This window comes from Cetorhinus maximus, chromosome 29 (genome assembly GCF_964194155.1).
Source record: "Cetorhinus maximus chromosome 29, sCetMax3.hap1.1, whole genome shotgun sequence".
Classification (NCBI taxonomy): Eukaryota; Metazoa; Chordata; class Chondrichthyes; order Lamniformes; family Cetorhinidae; genus Cetorhinus; species Cetorhinus maximus.
This window is the reverse complement of record NC_135907.1, coordinates 12101739-12117314: the sequence shown is the minus strand read 5'-3', so window position 1 is coordinate 12117314 and position 15576 is coordinate 12101739. Positions and strand designations below refer to the sequence as shown.

At 39.8% G+C, this 15576-nt stretch overlaps 1 protein-coding gene across 10 annotated transcripts in view; it reads right to left on the bottom strand.

Annotated features, from left to right (window-relative positions):
- Nucleotides 1-15576, bottom strand: part of LOC144669618 (activating transcription factor 7-interacting protein 1-like) — a 183793-nt gene that overhangs the window by 74562 nt on the left and 93655 nt on the right. For all 10 annotated transcript variants that reach the window (XM_078532158.1, XM_078532165.1, XM_078532166.1 and 7 more), the window contains 4 exons: nt 12995-13045; nt 8147-8292; nt 5825-5962; nt 2179-2259 (listed from right to left, as the gene is read on the bottom strand). In XM_078532158.1, coding sequence (XP_078388284.1) covers nt 2179-2259; nt 5825-5962; nt 8147-8292; nt 12995-13045 — 416 coding nt within the window. The remainder of the gene's footprint in view (nt 1-2178; nt 2260-5824; nt 5963-8146; nt 8293-12994; nt 13046-15576) is intronic.

Here is a 15576-nt window from a genome sequence, read left to right as displayed (position 1 = left end):
ACTCATGTGAATGCAAGCTAAAAGGCAGCAGTTGGGACTGGACGATTTGAAATGAGGAGCAAGCCTCAGCTGCAGAAATGGTGTGTAAAATAAAAGGGCACTTGTAAAATAGCCAACTGTTAAATCATGTACATTAACATATTATAGAACACAGAAACAATAGTTCCTGAAGAAATAAACAAATCACCATGGATATCCACGCATGCTGAGGACAGTGAAGAGAAGCACCTTACAAGCTGCAATACAAGTTCGGGATCCTGACAGTATTACATGGTCATCGGTAACCCTCAGAAGTGTTTGTTGCCTGCAAATTCATTGTAAAAGTGTGATTCACAATGTAAGGACACCACTGTATCGTTTGTACTGAAATGCTAGCGTGAAAACTAGGTCCCTTCAGCAGCCACACATATATACCAACTAGAAAAAAAAGTCTTGATAAAATTCTACTGAATCTTTGCTTGTGCATCACTGTTAATTAACCTCTGCCAGGCAAGAGATCCGATGGACCTTAACTAAATCAACACATCTTTTATTGTATATTTAAGCAAAATGGCTCAACTTAACAGATGCATGAGCACCAACTCAAAAATAATCTAGGGACTTCTACATTTTCAGCAACGACAAAACTCTCTCCTCTCTTGCAGCCATGAGTAGAGGAAAGAGAAAATTAACAGCAATTTTACAAAGACAGGTGACACAGGTCAGTGGATGAAAACTTGAGGTCTGACTTTTGTCCAATTTTAATTCCTTGCATAGTTGGCTAAAGGAGTTTAATAAATTCTAGATCAGGAATAACACAGCCATGTGCTCAGAGAAAACCAGGGCTTCTCTTCTGGCCTTTGTTCCTCTCCTGGTTGAGAGCAGAAACATGATAAGCTTATTTTACTAGAACAATCACATTCAGTGAAACTTTGTTTTTGTCCAAGTATAGGTTTACTGGGTAAGCTCAACCAGCTCCTACACAATGACATCGACTTTGTCATTTTTTTCTACACATGATATGCAAAATAGAAGTTAATTATACAGAAAGTGGGGCAACAGCTAAGAACAGCCTGAGCTCAATTTGTACTAAAGGAGTAAAGCTAAAGCTGTAACAATCTTGAAATAATTTTGCATACATATTTATGCTCTTAAAATGTCTCAAACAGCATTTCACACATGGTTGATACTGTTTGAAATGCATGTTTACTTCCAGCATCCACTGAGGAGAGATTGCATTGCTGTAAACTGCCACGCCACCTGTAGTGCAAGTTTAACCAGGCGGAGGTGCAGGCAAATGGCCGCATCTGGAAACTCAGGAATAGTCCTCTGTGTAGCGATGATGCAGTGAGGATGCCACACATCAACTGAATATCTGGTCTACTAAGAGGACTTTCCAGACTCCACAGTGGTGACCCCAAGACTAAAGAACGGCTAATGCATACATGGGGGCTGCTTAGACCCATGACAGTTCTGACTTCTAGTTTACCTCCCTACTTTACAATTTGTGTTTTGAAGTTTATCCCACAGTTTAATATACCTCTTGCACATTCACAAATTAATATTTCCACCAGATTGGTATCTGCAAAGGCCCATTAGGGTTCCAAAAGGTAAACAATTGGTTATAAAGTAATTTATAAAGCTACATCCACCAAGCAAAACTTCCAAATGAAAATTATAAGTCTTTTCCATTTGTTATCTCTAGATCAATTTTAGATTCCTTACTTCTATTCCTTTCTCCTGCTCTACAAACAGAAACAGAAAGTACACGCATGCCAGAATATGTTGTTTCAAGCTGCAGTGAGGGTTATTCTTGTATTGAAAACATTTGTGTTCCTCCCAAAGAATGATCTGTATGAGTTAGTAGGTAATTTAAGTTAATTTGTAATCATACAGAAAAGATGGTTACAAGACAATATTTTAGCTAACAAGGAGTATGGGCGCATACAATGTGTAGATGCTTGATGCAACTGTTTGAATCACATAGATTTGCAGGAACTAACTCCAAGATCTTGATACCCAATAAGAAAAGCAGGGTAGTTTTTTTTAAAAAAGAGATTACTGTAAGTTCAAAGTTAACCCTCAATACATCCAGAAGGGTACTGAGCCACTACTGAGATACTACTTGGTCACTGCAAAAAGGCCCAAGCACATTATTTTTCCAAGGCAAATTAAGCAATGGTCCCATTTGATACCTACCTCTTGTGCTTTTTTCAAGGCAGAATCATTGCGAGCTTGATTTGCTGAGCCTAGCCTTTTCTCTATCTGCATGAGCTTTGCCTGCAGAAAAGTCAAGAGCACAATAATTAAAAAAAACTGAGTCATAAAATAATACCAGATTGACCCCCATGCACCCAGGTCAGTCAAGTATGATTCTGGATATAATAGTTATTAAGTTAGGTTGCCTTGAAAGTAAGAACTGCAAGTGTTGGAATGTTGGAAATGCACATAGGATAGTTAACATCTAAAAGGGAGGTAAAGGCTTCAAGTGTAACCAACATCACCAAAACGGATTACTTGGTCGTTGTCTCATTGCAAATTTGCTGTCATGCTTCCTATATTAGGGAACACTACACTTCAAAAGTAACTAACTGGGGTTTCCTGAGAGCATGAATGAAAGCAAGTTGGTTAGTTCTTTTTCCTCCACCTACACTTTCAATAGCTGCTGCATTTTCTGATATACAAGCACATATCCTTCACGATACTGCATCTCATTCACTGGCTCGTCAGGTTATCAGTCACAATAGGGAGCAGAGGCAAACTAGTCATCAAACATCGAACACAGGGCAACTGCAGCAATGTATGCCAGTGGTTCCCAAAGTGGGTTACACATACCTCTTGGGGTACAGCAGATGTCTTTCGGGGGTACTTAATAGAAATTGTGTAATGGTGGATTTTGTTCTAATATTTTCAGAGATGAGAAATGTTTTTGACCTCTGCCACCCCTTGCCATCGTCCAGGAGTTCCCAAACTGTGGGCCATTCACAGCAGCGAGCTCAAGCAGAGGGCGGGGCTAAACATAAACTCCAACAAAAGCATAGGTTTCTCTAGTCAGAGTGGAAAAAGATGCAGTTGTGATTGGGGGAGCAACAAGCAGGTAGAGAGAGAATCCGTGATTACAGCAGCAGCGAGCGCAGGAGAGAGAAAAATCTGTGATTGGAGAATACATCTGGGGTCGTGAGCTACCCTTTAACCGCAGAGTTAAAGAGAATGCCAAATGGGCCCAGGATGCTGGGCACCGATTTAGCACAGGCAGCGGTAGGCAAGTGTAAACAAGTCTCTTGAGTACAGAAAAAAAAAAACCAGGATGATGAGTGGTGGCACAATAGTCTGAGCATCAGCGCAGTGGTGGTGCGAGAGCAGCAGCTGGTGGCCAAAACATTGTGGGAGAGACGACTGCTTGACCCACAGGTCAGCTGGGGGGCCATGGCGTGCCTGGCTGGAGCCATCACCATGGTGGAGCTGTCTCACAAACACAAGGAGTGCTTGGCTCAGTTGCTGCTGCACAGAGTAATAACTGGCAGAGGGAACAAGAACATCCAAATACTTCAAAACCACTGTCCTTCTGAGTGGAACTATCCACAGGGAAATCTACTTTTATTTATGTTTCTGCTCCCTCTGCCTGTTGAGCAAGTTCCTTACCCCATGCTAGTGGCACTGCTTCACAGGCACTGGTAACAAGACCAAACACTGTGGCGGAGAGGAGATGGGCTGCTGAGCAAGAGTCTGTGCACGTGTGTGCGTGGGAAGAGGGGCTCCTGAATCTCTGAGTGAATGGGGCGAACTGGGGCAGGGGGGCTTGGTTCACCATGACTTAACTTCATGAAAGATGATTTTTGGCATTCAATGGAACGAAATCTAAGAGCCATCACCGTATGTGTTGAAAACAGTTTGTGACCGAAATTGTCACCCACTTCTCCCAATTTCAAGTGCTTATGCTCCAACAAACAAGCTCATCCATCACATTAAAGGCAAGTAAAAAATTATTACAGATAAATATGTGTTTATAATAAAGTGTAATTATAATGATTTACAAAATGTCTGGTCATAAAAGAAACTGCTTGTAGGGGTATGCACCAAGTCAGTAAATCTGAATAAGGGTACACAACCAAAAAAGTATTGGAACCGCTAGCGTACACTGATTAGGTGGCAGATTTAACGGGTTTGATGTTTGATACCTCTTTCATTGATATTACTGGACATAATGCTACACCCCATCAACCCATCTAGGCAGTGGTATTAATTAGGACTCCCCTGTATTTATGGTGTAAGAGGCAAGTCATTTGACAATACTGAGTATGACAATATTGAGTAATGTAATTTTTTTGCTTTTTCATTTTATTGGTAGCTGCCAATTTTTCATTCCTGCTTACTGATAGGTATATTACTGATTGGTATACTGTGATTTGATGAATATGAAACTTGAATCTATCTGGTGCAAAGGTATATCAGGTATTTGTACACTAGAATCATAACACTCAAAGAGCAGCAGACAAATATAGAAACATAGAAAATAGGATAAGTAGGCCATTCAGCCCTTCGAGCCTGCTCCGCCATTCATTGACCATGGCCGATCATCCAACTCAATAGCCTGCTCCCGCTTTGTCCCCATATCCATTGATCCCTTTCGCCCCAAGAGCTATATCTAACTCCTTCTTGAAAACATACAATGTTTTGGCCTCAACTACTTTCTGTGGTAGCAAATTCCACAGGCTCACCACTCTCTGGGTGAAGAAATTTCTCCTCATCTCAGTTCTAAATGGTCTACCCCTTATCCTCAGACTGTGACCCCGGATTCTGGACTCCCCCACCATCGGGAACATCCTTCCTATATCTACCCTGTCTAGTCCTGTTAGAATTTTATCGGTTTCTATGAGACCCCTCTCATTCTTCTGAACTCCAGCGAATATAATCCTAACCAACTCAAAATCTCCTCATGTGTCAGTCCTGCCATCCCAGGAATCAGTCTGTTAAACCTTCGCTGCACTCCCTCTATAGCAAGAACATCCTTCCTCAGATAAGGAGACCAAAACTGCACACAATATTCCAGGTGACATGTGGCAGAGTTAAGATAGCACCTGTTAAGATTTCTGCAACGTTCAAAATATCCAAGCGTTTTTGGTTTGTGTTTTCATCGTTGATATCATGTATGGTTTGAGAGGCAATTGCTGTGCACGTCTGATTCTGGGACCATCACAACAGATCAAGCAAACAAGCAGAAATTTCAAATCAATAATTTATGACTGATATTTTTTAGGTCATTATATTTTTACATTGTACCTTTCAGGATTTTTGTGATATAAGATCATTAAAAGACCAAGTTCTGCTTGAAGAAAGTACTTCACACAGTAACATAGTAAAGCAGCAAGCCTGAATTGCTAATAGGTCTTTGTCAATGTGAGTTAATGAAAGGCAGAGAAATATGGCGCACATTTATTTGCTCTTGCTTCCTTCTTTTGGTCAAAGGCAGCTGCAAATCCACATCCTTCAAAGTTAGGTTGTGAGCCATAAATCTTCAGCGTTTGCATTTTTTGTGATAAATTCTTGTAGGAACAAAAGTTACATGTTAATAAACATGATTACTATTCAGCAGTGACAATCTTTCTAGCTGACTGGACAATGGCAGACCATCTTATTTTCAACTGTGCATTTTGAGGCAAAGTCAGCTTTTATTGTATGCTAATGTGGGATTTTGGACTACAGAAAAAACTCAACTATTTCTGAAAGATTACCATGCTCCGGCTGTTCATGCACAGGGCATGTAAAATTGCATCAGTGTCAGCCCAGAATTTCCAAATTATTTCTACCCTCTACATCGCAGTAAGCTACAGATTCTAGTACTTGCCTGTAAGCCACTGATTAAAGATTCATGCCTCGTGCTGCATTCAATCTTTTCTACTCTGTTTTTCAGCTCTGCCAGCTTCTTGTCGAAAACACCACTCTGCATGGAACTGATGCGTTCTTCAATAATCTGTTGAACAATCTGTATAAAAAAATAGTTACTTACCACAAACTAGATTTACCTTTTTTCCATTATTCAGTTTCAAATGATCTACATTGATTGTTTTTCTTCCCTTCCAACTCTTTTCTCCAATAAAAGTTAGTAGGCAGAGTGTTTCCCCTAGAATATGCATCAGATTACACAATTTCTATTTATTTAGCACCTTTAACATATTAAAATGCCCCAAGATGCTTCACAGGAGCATATATAAAACATGACACCAAGCCACAAAAGGAGATATTAAGCCAGATGACCAAAAGATTGGTTAAAAAGAGGTAGGTTTTAAGAAGTGCCTCAAAAGGAGGAAAGCAAGGTGGTGAGGCAGAGAGGTATATGGAAGGAATTCCAGAGCCTAGTGCCTCGGCAACTGAAGATGTGGCCACCAACGGTGGGGTGATTAAAATCATGGATCAAGAGGTCAGAATTTGATGAGCGTAAATATCTCAAAGGACTGTGGGGTTTAAGAAGATTACAGACATGGAGAGGGCCAAAGCCATGGAAGGATGAGAACTTTAAAATCAAAACGTTGCTTGACAAGTGAGCACAGGGGTGATACGTAAACAGGACTTGGTGCAAGTTAAGAACAGTTTTTAAATGACATGTTTATGGCGTGTATAGTGCAGGAGACCAGCCAGGAATACATTGGAATAGTCAAGTCCAGAGGTAACAAAGGCACGAATGAGGGGATTGAACAGCAGATGAGTTCAGAAGGGGCGAAGATACAAAGGTGGAAATAGGCGGTCCTAGTGCTGGCACAAATGTGGTCGGAAAGCTCATCTTGGGGTTAAATACGACACCAAGCTTGCAACCAGGCTGGTTTAATCTCAAGACTATTGCAGGGAAAGGGATGGAGTCGGTAGCTTGGGAACAGAGTTTGGAGTGGAGACCAAAAATGTCTTCCATCTTCCTAATACTTAACTGGAGAATGTTTCTGCTCATCCAGAACTGATGTCAGATAAGCAGTCTGATAATTTATCAACAGTGGAGGAGTTGAGAGAGGTGGTAGTGGTGAGATAGTGGTGTTGTCAGCATATATGTAAAAACCAACCTTGTGTTTTAGTTGATGTCATCACAGGGCAGCATGTAGATGAGATGTAGGAGGGGGCCAGGGATAGATCCTTGGGGGACAACAGAGGTAACACTGAGCAAGTGCCGAATGAGAAACCATTGCAAGCAATACTGTGGGTGCAATAAGATAGGTAAGAACGGAACCAGGTAAGAGTTGTTCCAACCAGTTGGACAGCGGAGGAGGGTTTTTGGAGGAGTATGGTGCAGTCAGCTGCGGACAGGTTGAGAAGCAAGAGGAGGGAAAGCTTTCCTTTGTCGCAGTCACTTTGGATGTCATAATAGCAGTTGGTGATATTGCTGAACATGCAGTCTTGGAGCAGGAAAATAATTGCACTGTGGGGACTGTCAAGATTATGATGCTTGGTTAAACTTTACAAATTTATACATTATCTGGACAACAGCTGCATGAATTAAGAAACCTTTGGCATACTGGCAACCGAGATTGGAAGAGGTATGGCACAGTGTTTTTTTTTATGGTTCTCAATCAGCGAAGCCAGTGAATTTTTAAACTCATCACAAGTAAGGATGCACAATTTAAATTGTCAGAGAGCAATAAATTTTTATATATTACACAGAGAGGACTAAGGGGCTATGGAATGCTCTATGAGTGTTACTGATTTGATGTTGACATGGTCTCTGCTGCAAAGTAGTTTAGATGGCTGTTTGAAGGAAAGGGAATAAAGGGATATATGAATAGAGTAGATACATGGGATTAACTCTAATGCTCTTGTGTGGAATAAACCAACAAAAACCTGGGTTCAGTCAAAGGCTTCAGTCAAAAAAAATAAGATGCGAAAAGATGAAAAGAAATGCATCCTTACTGGAAGAGTCACATCAGCGTGTCTACAAATAATATGCCAAAAACAAAATATTTTAAAACTTTACAAAAAAAACTGTAAATATACTGAATAGGCAAACTAACTGATTCCTCTGTACAAAAACAACAGAGCCAATAATCAGCAGAACCAATAGTTCAGAAGCAGACTTTTTCATATATTTGAGTTCACTAAGCTTGCCCCTTGATGAAATGTGATAACCAAATGGCATGGGCAGAAGACTGAACCACCGTTTCCTGATTCAACAGTCCAGGTCACATACCTTCTCCAGCGTCTGGCGGATCTCCCCTCTGGCAGTGATCTTCACTTTTAAGGCAGCCTCATATTCATCTTCAGAAAACCGACACCGCTTGGATATACTGCTTTCCGCATCTTCAGACTTGGACCTTTTTCGTGGCACAACTTCGTCTACAAAGATGGATCCAAAAAAAAAAGTAACCAGAATAATTTTCAGTTACAAGAGACAATCTTTGGATTTACACCACCATACAAAATTTAGATTCATTGTGAACTCTGATCTATATTTTGGCATTTCTCACATTCACTGATTGCTCAGATGCATATGCTCTAAATGGCGAAGGCTGAAGGGAGCGTAATTCATAATACATCAGCTTTCTAGGTTTGAACACTTAAAATTGGGTACCAAACGTACAGGATAAATGCTTCTGGTTTAGGGTTTTGGCAAGATACATTCATTACTGGAAGCTATACCAACAGTTTATGTTGCTGGCCAATCTGCAGGACAATAAACTGCAATATTTTCGTAATTTAAAAATGTATTCTATCTTCAAGTGGCTACTAAAGCCCTACATGTTTGTTAACAATCCAATTTACTCATTTCTTGACCTTCTCTGAACATTGTTTCTCTAATCAATATACTTTCTTTTATTTTGATGGGAGGGACTGTAATACAAAACAAATTATCGCATATCTTTGCCTTATATCCTTTGCCTTTCATACAAGTGGGGCAATAAGCCGGGGACTGTGTGGTTCAGTAATCAGAAGTAGCCAGACCTGGACCCAAATTTACACCAAGCAGATGGAGGGAAAATAATGGTTAATGGCTCCTAGTGAAGTCGAGCTTGGGCAGTCACAATTCAAAGTCAAATCCAGGTGAAGCATAGACCTGTGATTTGCACAAAATGGGCAATGTAATTCCTGGAGGCCATAAGGGCTTAGAAGAGCAAATGGTAGTTTTAAGCTGGTGCAGTAGTGGCTGTTATTCATAAGCTGACATGAAAGCACATTACTGGGCTGGGCATCATTAAATATTACCTAACATGTACTATAGCTATCCTGGAAGTACCTAATGCTGTCATTGGGTGCAAAGAAAAGTGTTCCATTCAACAGTACTGTCATCTCGTTTCCTTGATGAGCATCAAAAAGGTAAAAAAGATATGTCTTCAGTTTCACCACCATTCTATCCCTACAGTTCCGATAAAAATATGGTTATTAAAGTAAGCCCGTTTGTAACATTCTGGGCTTTACAAAAATTTCATAGGTCTATGATGTGTTTTTTTGGCAAATGACCCTGGTTAACACGGAATTACAATTTATAAAATTAGACAGCTAAGCAAACTAACAAAAAAAAAAGTGAAGTCATAACTGCCTCCCACTGCCAAACTCCCAAAATCTCATTTTTATGAAGAGGTACATACTTATTTGTAACAGATGCAAATTAGTTTAAAAACATACAATGCATCTCAAGAACAGAAAGCATCACAACATGTCATAAGTTTGAAAGATAGAAACGCTTACAGAATTTGTATTTATTAACGTGTCTCAATTGCCCCCAAAGTGCATTTCCCTGATTTTCCTTGCGGTGTAGACAATGCCTTTATATAGGTGAGTATAGAAATATCACTCAAGAAGCCTAAGAGCTCAATTTTTCTCCCAGCTTAGAACCAAAAAGAATCAATTATTTTACTTTCTTCCGCCTCCCCCAAAAAAGGCCAACTAAGGAAGCTATCTCCAAGTTGAATGGATGTTTTCAACTATCATTTTGATGGGAGCGACTATTTTTAATAATCGGTTTTCACTGGCTGAGAATCAGCTTTAAAGGTCGGTTTTCAGAAAACAAAAACTCTTTAGATCAAGATTAACACATACCACCAACCTTTACACAAAAACCACATTAAATTCAGGTATTGCTTATCAACCAACAATGAGTCAGATCCCCTCAAAGTCCCAATGACATTTGAATGAGTAAATTACATTTCATGGCTCTTTCAGGATTAATAGCATAAAAGTGCAAAACTACCGATAAAAGTGGCAACTACATCTACTACCGCCACAGTTGGTTACAAGTACAAGCACCTTTTATGCTTGACATTTAATAAATACTAACATCTCTTCTCCACCTACTGCATGCTAGATCTTGTAAAGAGCTCATTGATATTGTGGATTTAAGGAATATTCTGTTTGTTGTGCTTTAATGCAAAGTAGCTGTACTGTAAATTGGGCATGTTTATATAACTCACCCAGGATATACAAGGAAATGAATGCTGACTTGCAGTGTTCTGTGATGTCAATGACACCCAAAGATTAAATTACTCCCAAAAGATTATTTAAAATGTACAGTCTCTGAATCAGGACATACCATAAATTTCCAAAGTAATGAGATGGGGATATATTTTTGTATTTTAAATCTTTAAGTATTTGTTTTTTATGAGCATTTCCAATTCAAAAGCTGGAGAGCCAAAGACAACCCTTTTTAAAGAAAATGTGGCTGCAAAAATCTAAAGGATAAAGGGGAGCCTGTTGGATGTGGTGTACTTAGGTTTCCAGAAGGCATTTGACAAGGTGCCACATCAAATGTTATTACACAAAATAAGAACTCATGGTGTAGGGGGTAATATATTAGCATTGATAAAAGACTGGTAAGCTAACAAGAAACACAGGGTAGGCATAAATGGGTCTTTTCAGGTTGGCAAGATGTAACAAGTGGAATGCCACAGATCAGTGCTGGGGCCTCAACTTTTAACAATCTATATCAACCATCTGGATGAAGGGATTGAATTAAGATAGGTAGGAAAAGTAAGTTGTGAAGAGGCATGTTTGCAAGGGTTATAGATAGGTTAAATGAGTGGGCAAAAATTGGCAGATGGCATTTAATGTGGGAAACTGTGAACTTGTCCACTTTGGCAGGAAGAATTAAAAAAATGCATATCATCTAAATGGAGAGGGGTACAGGAGGATCTGGGTGTCCTGGTACATGAATCACAAAGTTAGTAGGCAGGTGCAGCAAGTTATTAGGAAAGCAAATGGAATGTTGTTGTTTATTGCAAGGGGAATGGAATAAATAAGTAGGGGTGTTTTGTTACAATTGTACAGGGAATTAGTGAGGCCACATCTAGAGTACTGTATACAGTTTTGGTCTCCTTATTTAAGAAAACACATAACTGCATCATATGCAGCTCAAAGAAGGTTCACTCGACTAATTCCTGGATGAATGGATTATCTCATGAGGAAAGGTTGGACAGACTGGGCCTGTATACATTGAAATTTAAAATGGATGAGAGGTGATCTTATTGAAACATAGAAGACCCTGAGGGGGTGTGACAGAGTGAATGCTGAAAGGGTGCTTCCCCCTTGTGGCAGAGGCCAGAACCAAGGGACACAGTGTAAAAATAAGGGGCCCCACATTTAAGATGGAGCTGTGGAGAAATATTTGCTCCCTGGGGAAGAGTTCTCCAGACTCATGGCTCTGAGAGAAGTGGAGGCAGGGTCATTGAATATGTTTAAGGCAGAGGTAGGTGACTAACAAAGGAGTGAAAGGACATCGGGGGTAAGCAGGAAAGTGGCTGGCATTGAAGCCACAATCAGCCATAAACCTTACTGAATGGCAGGGCAGACTCAAAGGGCCAAATGGCCTACTCCTCCTCCTAATTCGTATGTTTGTATGTAACTATGGCAAACATCGATTTTGTCCTTTTTAATTGCATTTTAATTTGTGTGTGAATATTAGGATACTGACTCAGAAGGGATTCTGTGCAGGACCACTGATTATGCACTGTACAGCTGATGCTCAATCACTTGCAGATTTTTGACCAACTCGGAATGTCAATTCAAACTGCTGTTACTATTAGGGTCAGTAGCTCCTTCAACTATCCTGATGAGGTCATTAGCACTATTTAAACAAACTGAAAACCAGATATAACCATCATCTTAATTATTTTTAAACTTTTTGAAGTAGGGTTTCGTTGGCAATTTATTTGAGGATATATTGATGGAGCAATGGCCAGAAATCAATGCTGTTTGCAATCAACTGTGGCATCCAATTTGCAAGATGTGAAGGGCTCAATTTATACTTGCGTATGGCTACTCAATGAGCAAGTTATTCAGAACTACCTTTCACAATCATTTCAGATTCAGTAGTCATCGCATAAGGCTTATTCTTAAGGTTGACTTATTTGTTCCATAAGCACAGGTTACTTAGGTTAGACTAATACCAGAAACCATCCCAGCAATGTGTTTGGAAACAATTTTATAAGACCAAGCCTATGTTTTAATGGGATTTAAGAGCTGATTTTTCGAAGTGTGCGCTACTGGAAGAAAACCTCACTTGCCACTTGGAATGCATATGGAAATCATGGGTGTGTTGTTCATGACTTTTTTGATATGCATAGTTAGCATTGTGTATGACCAAACACGATCTGTGTTGTTAAATGTCCGCAATTGCCATAATAGTTGACTATGTCCGAACTATTATCTTCTTCAAACTATGAGAAACCTTTCAGTTAAAGAAACTGTTTTGGACCATTAAGTGTATGCTAAATCACTTTCAAAGGCCACTGAACCTCACCTACACCTTTAGTTTCAGCAAATTAAATCACAACCATATAGGAGTACAATTATTGCCACTGACTATAGCACTCCTTTTAACATCTGGGGGCTTTATTCGATGGAATGCTATTTATACATGTTTAAAATAGACGACTGCTATAGAAGCCAGTAGCCTGGACCGTTATACCAGTAAAGGAGATGGTGTGAAGTGACTAACATTGCTACTTTTATGGAAAGGAGAGAATATACAGGTAAACAGTATTCAGATACCATCGTATCTTAATAATCAATTTTGCGCAACGTTTCCAATGAAGAAAGTACTTACTTGGTTCTTGCTTTTGTCTTGTATCAGCTGCTTGCTCTTTATGGTCTGTATCTATGAAGCAGAATGTAAAAAAAAAATCTGTTGAGTCACTATATAATTCATCAGTGAAACATCCACTTTGTGGTAGGTGCTCTACCTCACTGAAGTGTACAAAATTCTTATGGGGCTTGACAGGGCAAATGCAGGAGGGATGTTTCCCCTGTTTGGGGGGATGGGGGGGGAGGGGTCTAGAACCAGGTGACAGTCTCAGAATAAGAGGTAGACCATTTAGGATCAAGATTGCGAGGATTTCTTCAATCAGAGGGTGGTGAATCTTTGGTATTCTCTATCCCAGGGGGATGTGAAAGCTCAGTCACTGAGTACATTCAAAGCTGAGGTTGACAGATTTCTGAATACCAATGGCATCAAGGGTTAAGAGTGTGGGAAAATGGCATGAGGTAGATCATCAACCATGATCTAATTGAATGGCAGAGAAAGTTCAAGGGGTTGAAAGGCCTACTCTTACTCCTATGCTCACATCTAATACCAATACCTCAATCAGTGACACAGAGGAAAATTCAGGCTTAATGTTAACTGTAAAGCCAAATGTAACAGTGAAAGGTCACAAATCTAGTGGAATGAGGGGGAGGACATGATGTTTTTATGTTGCATATAGTTGAGCATTTAACTGAAATTTACTGTTTTCATCCTTATGGGTTCAAAATATCCTCAAAGATCTTTGATAACATTTATATTTCACATCTTCATAAACAGTTTTGGGGCAGAGTTATGTTTAAAACAAACTGAATTTGCAAAATGAAATACATATTGTCAATGTCTGTAGGTTGTGGCCTTAGAACCAAACAAGCTAGTGTGGGGAATATCACAATTTCAGACTGATGCAAAGATCTATTATTGCATCTCAGGTCCATTAGTCAAATGAGCTGGGACATTCAGTAACTTGTCATCTCATTGTAGGTGGCAGATGGATGCTGCATAGACGTTAACAGGCAATATGCGCCAAGGAGGGTCTAGTTGACAAAACTCTTGGTGAATCCATGCACAGGAAGGTATCAACAACACTGCACATGTCTTACCACTTGGTATAGGAACTAAAAAGAAAGCCCATGCTCAGGGGTTTAGAATAAATGACTGAGACACAGCTCTTGGCTTAAAGAGCTGGAAGCTACAAATGCAGATTAGGTCTTAGAATTAGAACTTGTCTAAAGGCAACAACATGCAAAAACTTGTCAGTCAGTCACTGCCTGCAAAAAAGACAGTGTATAGTTTATTACTTCAGTGATTTTTTGATGAGTGAAGTGAGATTGAGTTAACAGAGTGGAATTTACTCTAACTTTTCTAAATTCGCCCACAGTTAGTGAATTAAAGCAGCGTAATGAGTTTTTGTCTGGTCTTGTTTCACCAAGTTTTTCTCAGTATGCTTTTGAAGTGACTAGAGAAACACATGGGGAGGGCATACACAAAAAGACAGAATGTCTAGTTCTGATTACTATGCGACCCTATTTTTCCATGCCTGGGTTACACTACTGCATCATTTGGTACTAAGTAGCAGCAGTAGAACACCTAGCACAAGTCACTGACTACCTGTGACCAGCACCTCTGTAACTAAAATTGAGAGCAGGTCCTAAAGTCAAGTTGCTAACCTTGAAACACATCAGAGCAATTATTTATTATGACCGTAACCAGTCAGGCCACATAACAATAACAGCTGAATACAGGCAAATATATAAAAAGATCCAATAATTCGGACCTTTGTACAAACTTCCAATATACAAAGTCATTGAACAGGTGGTTAGTTAAAATTTATTTTTGTTATCTCTACCAATACAAATAGCTAATTAGAGCTTGGAAATGCTTGATCTGTAGTCTTCTTGGGATCCAAGGGTCAGAGTCCTTGCTAGGAGGTAATTTGTAAAAGTATGTAGAGTGTCAAATGAATACTTCTCCAATCGTGGAACGGCAAAATGAAACTTCAGGGTTTTGCCAGAAGAAAATATTGAGAGTTAAAGCTCCTCTCCGAGATGAGGGAAGTCTTCTTAGAGGTTAGCAAAACAACTAACTTTAGAATTCAGACAGAACCGAGGACACAGCACTACGGGAAAATACTGGAATTGTCAGAGCCTGCACTTCTTAGGCAGTTGCAGGTACTGTAAAACCATCTTCAAATGAAAAACTAGCAATATGTTGAGACAAACTCAACAGCTAAACAGTCTTCTTCCTGCCTTGCCTTCAAAAAATAGATGATCAGCCATGATCTCAATGAATGGTGGAGCAGGCTTGATGGACCGAATTGCCTACTGCTGCACCTATGTTCCCATTTAACAGGAGCCATCACAGCCTACTGTTGATCCTTTGTGCTGATATTAATCTGGATTGGTATCTAGACTGAAACCAAATGATTGCTTCTAATGGCACTGATAACTGCGTGTTAATGAGAATGCTAAACGTCCAGTGAAAATTGAACAGAACTGTGCTGGAAATAGATGCTAAGTATGAATATTGAGCAGGGGTGTGGGTGTGTGTGTGTGTGTGTGTGTGCGTGCGTTGAGTGATCAGTCAGGTCACCTGCACCCATTATGTTT